The 13034-nt window shown below is 37.8% G+C and overlaps 1 protein-coding gene across 6 annotated transcripts in view; it reads left to right on the forward strand.

Annotated features, from left to right (window-relative positions):
- DHRSX (dehydrogenase/reductase X-linked) overlaps positions 1 to 13034 on the forward strand; it is a 474397-nt gene that overhangs the window by 84036 nt on the left and 377327 nt on the right. For all 6 annotated transcript variants that reach the window (XM_069072875.1, XM_069072877.1, XM_069072878.1 and 3 more), the window contains exon 2: positions 4839 to 4946. In XM_069072875.1, the coding sequence (XP_068928976.1) occupies positions 4839 to 4946 (108 nt within the window). The remainder of the gene's footprint in view (positions 1 to 4838; positions 4947 to 13034) is intronic.

Genomic DNA, 13034 nt, shown 5'->3' on the forward strand with positions numbered 1-13034 from the left:
CCTAGGTCCCTAAATATTTTAGAAATATTTCTCTTTATCAGAGAAACTTACCATAAAAATTTTGTATTACTTCATTGTTTATGGTACCTTTTAGTAAAATGTAATTTCCTTGCTTATCTTTTTTAATCAGGTCTGTTTTGGCTTCTGCTTTGTCTGAGATCATGATTACTACCACTGCTTTTTTTTTTTAACTTCAACTGAAGCATAATTGGTTCTGCTTTAGTCCTTTATTTTAACTCTGTGCATGTGGTTTTATTTCAAGTTCATCCCTTGTAAATAACGTATTGTTGAATTCTATTTTCTAATCCATTCTGCTCTCTGCTTCCATTTTATGAGTGGACTCATTGCATTCACATTCACAGTTATGATTACTGTATATTTCCCTCCATTCTATTTTCTTGTTTATTCCTCCTCCCTCCCCATCTGTTTTCAAAAGTCTGTATTCTATCTGACCACTACCTCTCTTTATCTGCCCTTCCTTTATTCATCCTCCTCCCCCTTTTTTATTCCCTTCCCTTTTTATTTACCTGTCAGGTAAAATAGATTTCTATACCCAACTAAATGTGTATATATATTTTTCTTCTCTCTTTGAACTAATTCTGATGAGAGTGGGGTTCAAATATTACATTTTTTCCCCTTTCCACTATAAAAACTCTTCCTTGCAAGGCTCTTTTATGTGAGAACATTTTCCCTATTCTGCCTCTCCCTTTCCCCGTTTTCCCAGTGCATCCCTCTTTGTCACCTCTTCGTATTTTTGCTTTTGTGAGATCATCCCAACCTAGCTGATTTACACTCATACCTTTGGTTTATGTAGACTCCTTCCAAATGCCCTACTAATAATAGAGTTCTTAGGAGTTACACATATCATCCTCCCATGTTATAGAGGACTAGCACCTCTGGTCTGAGGGCTTGCCAAGCCTTTTTCAGGGCTGTTCATCTACCTTTGGTGTCCACCTAGCGCTCAGTTCTCACCTGTGACTCCAAGAAGCTATAGCTTTCATAGCCACCACACCCTGGTAAACTGTCTTGGCAGAAGGGCTCAATCAGGCTGAGGGTAACTGATGGGCCACATATCCATCTGTGAGTTAGGGGGATCTCTAGCCTAAGTATATGAAAAATTCCCCTGATGGAATGGGTGGATGAAAGCAGTCTGTTCCAATTGCCATCAGGGTGGCTGAAGCAGGTGCTGGGGGGAGCTTAGAGCTTGGTCAGACATCAAGATGCCAAGGGCCTCTTGGGCCATCTCTGGTCATTCTGACTTTTGTCTGGCCACTGCACTCTGTAACTTTACCTCTCTTAAATCCGGTTTACCCATGAGTCAGTTCATTACCCTGTGATGTCACTGGTTCTCTTTGAAAATGAAAGATAAACACCAATCATCTTCCCATATAGGGAAGGAAACTTTATTGAGTCTCTTATGATTATCCCTTCATGTTTTCCTTTTTATGTTTCTCTTGAGTCTTGTTTTTGAATGTCCAATTGTCTATTCAGTCCTGTTTTTTTTTAAATCAGGAATGCTTGAAAATTCTCTGTTTCATTAAATGTCCATTCCCTCCCTCAGAAAAAAGAGATTACACCCTGTTTTGCTGGGTAGATGATTTTTGGTTGTAATCCTAGATTCTTTCCCCTCTAGAATATCATATTCCAAGCCCTCCAGTACTTTAGTGCAGAAACTGCTAAATCTTGTGCTATCCTCACTTTGGCTTCATGATATTTGAATTATTTCTTTCTGGCTGCTTGAAATATTTTTGCCTCGACCTGGGAGCTTTGGAATTTGATTATAATGTTCCTGTGAGTTTTCATTTTGGAATCTCTTTCTGGAGGTGATGGGTAGATTCTTTCTATTTCTGTTTTACCCTCTGGTTCTAGGATATCAGGGCAATTTTCCTTCATAATTTCTTGAAAGATGATGTCTAGGCTCTTTTACTTTTTTAATCATAGTTTTCAAGTAGTCCAATAATTCTTAAATTATCTTTCTTCAATCTATTTTGTCCATCATTTTTCTAGTGAGATATTTTACATTTTGTTCTTTTTTTCATTCTTTTGAGTTTGTTTTATTGTTTCTTGATGTCTCCTGTGGTCATTAGTTTCCACTTGGCCAATTCTAATTTTTAAGCAATAGCTATTTTCAGTGAGCTATCGTACCTCTTTTTACATTTGGTTAATTCTGCTTTTTAGGGACTTTTTTTCCTTAGGATATTATTTGTGCCAATTTTACCATCAGGCCAGTGTTGTATTTTAAAATGTTTTTTTCTTCAATATTTTTGTGTCTTTTTTTTTTACCAAGCCGTTAATTTTCTTTTCATAATTTTCTTGCATCACTCATTTCTTTTCCCAATATTTCTTCTAACATTCTTATCTCTTTCTTTAACTCTTCCAGGAATTGTTGTTGGGTTATGTTTATAACTGTTTTCACAGTGTTGTCTTTTTCTGAGTTCATGTCTTGGTCTTCCCTTCCACTATAGTAGCTTTTTATGTTCAATTTATTCTCGTATTTTTGTTTGCTCATTCTTCCAGCTTAGTTCTTGACTTTGAACTTTGTGTTAAAATTAGACTTCAGCTCACCTCGGCGTGGGAAGCCACCGTTCCAGGCATCAAGGTTAATCATGCTTCTGTTTTCAGAGTTAGTTCTGTGGGTCTGCAAGTTATTGGTGTTTCCAAGGTGATGTTATCTGGAGAGAGATGTGGTCACTGCCCTCTCTTGGTCTGTGCTCCAGGAATGGCCTCTGCTCCCATACAGCTGCAAGCTTTGCAGTCACCTTTGCCCTGGAACTGTGCTCAGGTCCTTTGTTCTCCCACAGCCACAATTGTATGCTCTCCTCTCATATTCTCTTGTGACAGACCATAGTCACTGTTTTCTGCCTTGGAACTAGGGCCAAAACAATATGGGCCGTAGAGGTGCCAGTCAGTGCCCGCTGTGCCCAGTGATCGCACTGGGTCCCCTGTAATCTGTTTCTGACCACTTATCTAACCTCCTGACTGTATCTCCAGATGGAGAACACCTAAAGCTGCTGCTGTTGCTGCTGTCCTGGCTACCTCCAAGGCCTGCCACTGGTGCCCCTTCCACACCCTCTGGGCCATCTTCTACCCTGCCAGTCTTCTTCTGCCAACCCCCTAAGTAGTCTTAGGCTGAGAAAATGGCTCACTCTGACCTTTGTTGGCTCTGCTGCTCCAAAATTTGATTTGAGGAGTCATTTTAAAGTTATTTGGAAGGAAATGTTGGGAGGGTTCAGCTAGGCCGCCTCCTGTATTCTGCCATCTTGGCTCCCTCAGATCAGATTTAAGCAGCACCTATTACAGTTAAATAAACACTCAGATGGATCTGTAATCTCATCTTTGTGTTTTTGACCACAGATCACCAACATTCCATGCTTTTCCCTCCTGTGTCCTCACTCATTTTCATAAATCTTCCCAAGGGCACCCACCCAATATACAATTATCCTTTCTTTGGTTCTTTGAATGTCTCAGAGGTTTATTTACTTCTCTTTTTCTTGATATATGATTGACCTTTTCTGGTCTTCCATGGACGATTTATACGTGGTTACATGTATAATGACTTTGCTCTGGCAGTCTCTCCTGTCTGAAATGTGCCCTTTCCTCACCTCTCTGTCTGCTGGAGAATCTTTGTTTCCTTCAAAATTCAGCTCAAATACCACCTTCTACATGAATCCTTTCCCAATTCCCCTAACTGCTCCACCCTGTGACTTTGTATTTGCTGAAACATAGCACATGCTGTTTCCTCCAGCAGGGTACAAGCTCGTGGAAGACAGGCAATTTCATTTTTTTTTCTATTGTATTCCCAGTGCCACCATAGTTCTGGGCACACAGTAGGCATTTAATAAATGCTTGTTCATTATTTATATTCACTGTGCATTTTTGTAATGCTGTATGAGTAATCTGAAATGCTGATTCTCCTGAGGTGGTGGCATGGTTGTTGCAGCAGCTGCATGGACCTGTCTCAAGTGCTACCTCCCCTCCCTCCAAAGACATTGGGTTCATACCATTCTTTGGGACATCATCTGCTTAAAACCATAGCTCGTAGGTCCCCAAAGATACTTTTCTTTACTAGAGTAATCAGGGGACACAAAAAGTCATTTACTTGAAATAAAAGGAAAATTCAAATTATAAAAGATTAAATCAAGCAGGGTTAATCACTACACCCACCAAAAAGTGACTGAGGCCTTCTTGCAAATGTGTGTGAAAGAAAAGAGAAGGAAAGAGCTCTGTTCTTGGCCACTACCTCCACGTAATAGCAGGCAAAAATGTTCAGTGTCCGCAATAGTCACATTATGTACACTGGGCCTCTGGGCCTTGGCTTTAGATGAGTGAGTCTTTGCCTCTTCTGCCTTTGTTCACTCTTACACACACACACACACACACACACACACACACACACACACACACACATGAGTGTACACACACACCCTGGCAGAGGGACTCTGTCAGTTACCTTCATGAGTGAGTATTGTAGCTTAGAGCCTTTGGGTACTCTTTACTTTCCTCAGAAGGGCTGGCCTTGGCATAACCCTGTGGGCTTTGGAAAAATGAGCTTCTATTCCTAATGCCATTTTTTCTTACTGCTGGTTTTCCAAGGACCTCCAACCTTTGGAAAGGTCCAAATATCTCCTCACCATGCAGTTTTGGGAAAGAGAGTCTCACGGTCTCTGGCCTTAAAGACTTATGGGAATTTGACGTATTTCTATATATTCAGCGGTCTAGCATCTCCCGGAGAGAGGCTTTTCTGATAGTTACCAGTTTAAGGTTGTATTTTGTTTATGTTCCCCAAAATATCTGATGGCACTCTAATGAGGATTTACCTGTATTTTTTTCCCATACAGCTTTTTCTTCACAACATGGAAACGTTGCTGTAGTGACTGGAGGGCTCTCTGGAATTGGTTTTTCTACTGCAAAGCATTTGGCAAAACTTGACATGCATGTCATCATAGGTAACAATTTTGATAATGAATGTGCATTTTGTACGCTGGGGGAAAATCAGTTCTTTAGTTTCTAAGATGTACCAAGGTTGGTTCTTTGAAATGTTGATTCATAAATTAAACAAAACCACAGAATGTAGCAAAGTAGAATTAAGAATTGATCCCCAAAGCGGGAAAACAAAGTTAGGGCCCAAAAGGAATTCATTAACTGGGGAAATAAAAGTATTCTTTTTTTTCTATGCAATTTACAAAACTCACTATGTATAAAAACAAGTGTTTATGATGATTGGATGTGGACCACACTCCCATCATTTCTCACGGTCTTTATTTTCTGTTCATCTACAATATTTTCATACTGCTAAGCTTCATTTATTCAAAGTGGGCTTTTCTAGGAGACTTCTTTCTCCTTCCTTTTTGGCTGTCTGTTGTCAACTTCATATCTCAGTAACTTATCTCAAGTTAGTTACTTCTCTTTAACAAAGAAAGATAGCATATCATCAATGAGATGATACCACAGCTGAAATTGAAGTTTTTCAAATTAGCCATTGTGGTGCAGGGATTCTTAATTTAGGGTCTATAAACTTTATGTGTGTATATTTGCATTTAAGTATATGTATATATATATGTGTGTATATATACATTTATAAAACCACATACACATATATTATTGTATTTCAATATAATTAGTTTCCTTTGAAAGTCCTCTGCAGCTTAATTTATGCACTTAAAAGCAATATTCTGAGAAGGTTCTCTAGGCTTTACTGACTTCCAAAAGGGTCGCAACAATATTAAAGAGACTCTACAATGAAAGAGTACTCTTGTTATCATATCATCAAGAGACAAGATTTATTGAGTCAGGCTTAAGTCACTATCATATATTCAAATATGACCATCTGGCAACTTTGCTGTGGTCAGGAGTGGACAAAATGCTGTCCAACGATGAACTCAGTTACCTTACTAAGTGGTAAGATCCTTGTGCTTAGAAGGCTTCGTTTATGAGCTGGACGACCTCCCATGTCCCTGTAAGCCATGCTGTAGTGGCTATTTCTACATGGGGTAAGATGAGATGATCTCTAAAGTTCTTTCCAATTCTAATATTCTATAATTCTTATTTTCAGAACACTGGAGTTTCAGCATAGTCAGGAAAAATTTAAACTCCAAGGGAAAATGAGATTTTAGGAGTGGCTCTGAATTTACATTCTTCTTGGCATTTTAACAACCCTACTCCCTGCTGATATTATCTTATTAATTTTTATCTGTACCTGATTAGTAATTTTTTTATTTGTAAAAGAAAATCTTATTAAGGAATGTTTTCTCTTTCCTTCAGTAATTTTCTCAAGACATTGGCAAAAAATCCCTTTGTTCGTTCTTAAAACCAGCTCCTATCTCCTTAAGAGCAGTTATAGCACTTTCCTTTGCATTAGGGAGCTGAACTCAAGCTCATGAGTTTGAACATTTTTGTGCTTCCTTTAACCTTCCTTTCTGAAAAATGATTGCAATATTTTTCATTTCCCTATTCCATGGTCCTCCTATATTTTACCTGCCTTTCAAATACAGCAATTTCTTCAAATGATTTCCTGCCTCCAGTGACCCATCTTTCACTTGTGTGGAATAGAGCCTGTCTAATGAAGCATATTTATCAGGCTTCACTAACTTTAGCTCATTACTTCCTCTGCCTCGATGTTTTTCCTTTCTCTTTAAAGAATACGTTTATTTTAAAGTACTTTTATTACCACTCATGTTTTCTTTTTCTCATCGGTGACTGGAGGTGACGTGAATTTCTTTCAAGTTTCTCATAGCCCTTTTCGTATTTAATTATATTAGTGTTGACAGCTTTGTGAATGGTTTGATCTTTTTCTGTTTGTTTGTTATTCCTAACAGCTTCGGTGTTTCTACGAGCATTGGAGACAATTTCTTGATAGAGCTATAGATCCAGGACTTTCTTTTATTAGGTTGTTTTCTCTTTCTTTGCCCCACTTATCTCATCTTCCTTCTCACACTTACTGAAAGAGAACTGAGGCCATTGCTTCTCCCTCACCCACCCCTTTACCACATTAGAATAGATGTGTAATACTGTAAATAAAATTCTAGTTTAGATGGGAATAGTGTTGAGGAAAGGAGAATTATTGAGAAATACTATAAGATATATTCACCCTTCTTTCTCTTCTTGATTTGAAGAATGAGTCCAGTAGATGGGATTTGAGTTCCCTCAAGGAACAGGTGTGCCCCTGTGATATATTAGCCTGCCTCCTCCTTCCCCTCTATCCCCTTTACTTCTTTTCAAGGGAATCTGAGATTATCAGCCCACAGCCACTTCCTAACTCTTTTTCTGTCTCTTGGCTGCTTCCCTTGTATCCATGACTGACTGTTCAGTGGTCAGGAAGGCGAATGGAATGGGAATTAGACTATGGAAATTCCTGGATACTTTCTTCAGGCTTATAACTGACCCAATTTAAGGTTTGCTGATACATGAAGATATGGAGAAATGCAGAGGGAGATTGGAGAAAGATATGTACATTCCTCCTTAACCTTATGGGGGTTGGTCAGTCCTTCCTTAAGTGTTCCTTAAGGCTGTTCCACTCCACCACCTCCCCTGATGGGACTGAACTTCTCCATGGCAAAGAGGGGCAGAAGACTGAGTGAATGGAAAGAGAATTAGAGAAAGGGATCCGAGGAAGGTTGGACAAGGAAAGAACAGCATTTCTAATTCAATTCCAGCTCCTTTTGGAGCCAGAAAGAAACCTGAACCAAGAATCAGAAACCAAACTTCCAGGTATTTCACTTCATTTATTCATTTGTTGATTCACTCATTCACTAGAAATCTCTTGTACTCTTAGAATAGATAGTTCTCATTTACATAAATTTGAATTATGCAAATTTGAGTTTCTATAGAGAATTATGGAAGGTGTAGTAAAATGTAACAGAAATATGTATTAAGAGAGTTTGAAAAAAAATGTTCCTGTAGTTCATTTCTAAGTTTTGTGGATCTGACAAAGATGAAACTTTCAAAGAAGTTACAAGTGTGTAAAATTAGTACAGGAATTAGAGCTAGAAGTGAATGAAAATGATGTGGAGGAGTTGAGTCCCAAGAAGAACTGAGGAGTGAGGGTCTTTTTGACCTGCTAGATAGCAGAAGAAGAAAGGGAAGCTTTGCAACCCAAGGTGGAATGCAGAAGGTTCACAGGGAAACACTGGGCAGAAGCATTTTGTCATTTGAATGAATTTATTTTCTTGTACTGAAAAGAGGGATACAAATACATCAAGATTTTTAGTTGAGGCAATATTGTTTCCTGTCATCAGATATGATATACAAGCCAATGTCCAAACATCTCTTGATGGTTTCATTAAAAAAAAGTTGTATAGGCAACCAGCTGCCAGTGATGAAGGCTAAATGCCATGGGTGGGGAAAGAGAAACATGCTGCACACCTGTTCTATCTTTTCTGTACAGTTCTGTGCACAATTTGTCATTGGCTTTGCCTTTCATTTTATAATTCTCTTATCGTGATACAGCACTTCATATGTGTGCATTTTATACTTTTTATAACTTGTGTAAAGGTATTATTTTGTGTGTGCCTTTTATATTTGGCTTATGGATGAGTCAAGGCAAATTCTTATTATGTACAAATTGCTTTAAGTCTGTGGAAGTCTGCTTTCATAAAGTGAGAGCCATCTGTGAACATATACAGGTATTATAATGTTACCAAGATGAATGATATGCGGTCCTTGGCTTCAAGAAGAATAGACTTAATAGCTTTCACTTTGGGAAAGTCAGCCTCTTTGGGACTCAGTTTCTTCAACTGTGAAAGGATTCAGTTAGACTAGATGTTCTTCAGTCTTCCTTTGAGCTTTTGTAAGAGGTAATCAGTCAATAAGCATAATAGTATTAATAATGAGTAGCTATATAGCACTTAAGATTTGCAAACCACTTTATAACTATCATCTCCTTTTGTGCTCACAACAATTCTGGGCAGTGTTCCCATTTTACAAATGAGGAAACTGGAGTTTCAGAGTGGTTAGCAAGTGACCCAGAGTCACACAACTAATAAGTATCTGAGACTGGATTTGAATTCATGTCTTCCTAATTCCACATCCCACACTCTGTTGTGCTAATATAGTATCTGTAGTCAATCAACTCAATTAAATAAATATTGATTAAACACCCACTATGTGTCAGGCACTATGTTAAGCAATGGAGATAGAAAAAGAGGAAAAAAGACAGTCCTTGTCCTCAAGGAACTTAATCAAACAGTCAGTGTGATGTAGAAGAGATCTTGCTCTTTTGCTGATATTTTGAAAAAACTTAGATTTATTATGAAGTCCAAGATTGACAAAAAAAAATATTATTTAGAAGAAGAAATTAGGTTAGTGTAGGGGGAGGGGAAAGTATCATTCCCTTGATCTTTGTCCAAGAACACCAAACAGCCAACATGCTTTTGGGTTGAGAAGACTGCTAAATTAATTTTTTAATGTTTTGTTGATTTTTTTTACATCAATCAGTTCCTAAAGATCTTCCTTTCAACCACTCTTGAAAAAAAGTACAATTAAATAAAGCAAACTAAAATGTTTTCCATGCCTGACAACTAGCCCCTTATTCTATACCTGTTGTTTGTCAACTTTCTTTTGAGAAGACAAATATTATTTCACCATTAGTTTTCTGAATTCAATACTGGTCATCATAGGAACTGATAAAATATAACTAAGTATGAGTAGATAGACCTATTGCAGACTTTCTGATGGTGGATCCATTAAAAATCACTTCCTTCAGATAGTGATTTTCTGACTATTGGGAGGTCTTCTTGTTCCCTCACTTTTTTCCTCTTCTTGAGGGTAAAGAGAAAATAAGAATAATCAAGCCATTTCCTTTGTTTAAAAGAATTTCTAATTTTCATATTTAATGTCTCCTTTGGGTTTGAGGCTTTATACACTCAATCAGTCCAATTAAGTATAAAATATTTATAGCATAAGGGTGACTTTGAGAGGCCAATTAAACATTTTCTGAAGGCTTCAGTTTTTTATTCTCCATGACAATTTGATTTAATTTCACTTCTTGAAAAATTATATAAGACTTTCTATTTAAGAAATATTAATTCAGATGTAACTAAATTCTGCTATTTCAATAGTATTTTATTTTAATATGTTATGAAGTACTTGTTAAATAATTTAGACTTCTTCATGGGATTTAAAATTTTTTATTATTTTTAAAAATTTTATTTTTAATTAATGGAATAAAACAAGTATTTCCATAACACAATACAATAAAAAAGATGATTGTACATGGAAATTGCAGATCTACTAATTGCAATTTGCTATTCCTTTCAAATATACAACAAAATCATGTATTTTCTTTTTTTTTCTCCCACCCCCCAAAAAAGAATGAAGACTATAGCCTATTTCTTTTTTTTTTTTTTTTTTTTTGCTTTTTGGAGGGCAATTGGGTTTAAGTAACTTGCCCAAGGTCACACGACTAGGTTTTTTGTTTGTGTGTATTAAGTGTCTGAGGCTGGATCCGAACTAAGGTCCTCCTGACTCCAGGGCCAGCACTCTACTCACTGTCCCACCTAGGCCCCCCCCCCCCAACTATGGCCTATTTTTAATTCAGTTGACATCATGTTCTGAGAAATTTAATCTTTCTGACCCTAACATACAAGTTCTGAGTAGAATTGCTGTAAAATATGTTGGCATTTTTTTTTGGTCTGTGAAATTTTTTACAATTTTTTTTTGTGCTTTATAATTTACTAAATTTTCCAGTTGTGTAAGCTAATATTCCATTTTCTGGTAGGTTAGGTTTTTGTTCAGACCTGTGATTTCATCAGTGTGAGAATTTCCAATGTGGAAACTCCTCTGTAGAATGTTTCAAAAGTCTTAGGGCCATTTAATATTTTAAAATGCAGCCAAGACTTTTGGCACCTCCTGTATTTTATGGCCTTGGAAGCTTTCCTGGGGCATTGAGAGTTGGAGTGACTTACCTATGATCACTCAGATAGTGCTTCTTGACTTTAAGACTGGTTCACTATCCAGTGCTTCCTTTTAAAGCTAGTAAGCTATGCCCTGCCAGAAATGATGTTCTTTCATTCAGGTCCTAAGATGTGCTCTCTAAATGTCTAGAAGTGTAGCTTTTAGAGATGGAAAAGATCTTTTCGGGCAGCCCTTCCATCTCTTATCAGTGTGGGATAGAAGGGACAGTAGAGTGAAGTGAGAATACATTAGCAGCTGGAAAACGTGATGCACTTCTCACCTTACGGTGTATCAGGTGGCATGCGTCCACCTCAGAAATAATAGAAAAAGAAAGAGGAAAGGTACGAAAGAAGAAAGAATAACACGTTAGCTTTAGCTTTGCAGCGTTGCTGCAGTCTGGATTTGTGGTGTTTACTATACTTAAGGATTATATTCTTGCCTCTGGAAACATTACTATATCCAAAGCATGTTAGCTAAGGAGCATAGCGTCTTCGCTGGCCCTTTCCCGAAGGGCACAACCTGACTCATTGTCCATGTACTTCTGTGTGAGGGCCTGCTGTGTACAAGGCACTATTCTGTATGCATACAGAAAGAAACATGCCATGTTTTTTTTCACTGTGTGCACAGCATAGTGCCTTATACATAGCAAATTCTCACATAGTTGTGCATAGGTTATGGGCCAGATGTGCCCCTCAGATCAGGGGGAATGTTCTCTTGGGTGTGCTGGCCCACTTGTCCTATGCTTAATGCATGCATTTAGGTGCTTGTGCTGTCAACAGATAATCACAACTTCACAAAACTTACATGAAAACTAGGTTTATTGCAAGAGAAATGAACATGCATGTTGACTCAAAGCCAGAGCAAAGAGTTCACAGTTCTTATAGATGTTTGCATCTTTATGACAGCAAGACAAAGGAAGGAGGAGATATCAGAATCTCCACCTAGAGGGGCATTGCATGGGAGGGCAAAGATGCAGTACAGGTGGGGAGGAGCAAGGTGATGGGGAAGCTGCATTCTTTTTCCTTTGGAATTGCTAGACTGTGAAGATAAGAGGTTCAGTTTATCTGCAAGGGACCCAGCTACACAAGCAGTTTCCCAGCCTGTCACAGACTGGCTAGCACCTGTCTTGCCTTCCAAGGATGCACAGAGAATCCAGTCTGGGGTGCAATCAACACATTATATCAGCTACTGGGTAGGGGGCAGGCTTCATGCTTGGCACATTCAGGGACTCCTGCATGCTCTGGGTCCAGTGTTTCTGGAAAATATGAGAACTCAAGAAGACAGGTTCAGGGGAACCCTTAATAATCCTTAACAGTGCCTAAAAACTTTCATTTTCCTAGAGATAACAAAAGACTTTGCTATTAAGTGACCACATTATGATTTAAATAAATAGTTTAATCAATGAGAAAATAAACAAAATTTATGCAACTGGGTGGCATAGTGGATAGAACACTGAATCTGCAGTCAAAAAGACCTGAATTCACATCCAGCCTTGGATAGTTATGAACTATGTGACCCAGGGCAAGTCAATGAACGGTTCGCCTCTGATCCTTGTCTTTAAATCCTGCCTTTAAATGATAATAGTACCCGCCTTCCACAACTGTTCAAATGCATCAAATGAAATAATTATTGTACTTAGAATGCTTGGCACATAGTAAGTGTTAGATAGATGTTAACTTTGCTATTGCTGTTGTTATTATTATATTAACTTTTGAAAAATTTGTGAATTTTCCTTTCTTATTTTTTTAAATTTTAGCACTTAGAGATGGAAAAGACCTTTTAGATTAGTCTTTATATCTCTTGCCAATCCAGATATCCCTGAAAAATCAAATAAGTTAAAATATATCTCTTTAAGAAAGCCTGAGGTGCAAATTACTTTTACTGACTTGTCGTCTTGATGTGTGCTACTTTGAACTTCAAGAATGTGGTTTACTTATTCTCTTTAGTCTTCACCCAAAGGTGATTTGCTTTGCAGTATTAATTTCAGATATCTCCAGTGTGGGAGGAGGAAAAAAAAACTTAAGCCGAAGACATTTTCAGTTTTATGATGACCACTCCATTATTTGTTTGAAGCCATTCCTGCAAAATCATGGGAATATTTCAGGAGATTCTTGCCCTGACTTAGAGGCAGTTGGAGTGGGTTT

This window comes from Petaurus breviceps, unplaced genomic scaffold (assembly GCF_028583685.1).
Source record: "Petaurus breviceps papuanus isolate PSGF00001 unplaced genomic scaffold, PetGlider_PUasm1.0 90849, whole genome shotgun sequence".
NCBI classification, from domain to species: Eukaryota; Metazoa; Chordata; class Mammalia; order Diprotodontia; family Petauridae; genus Petaurus; species Petaurus breviceps.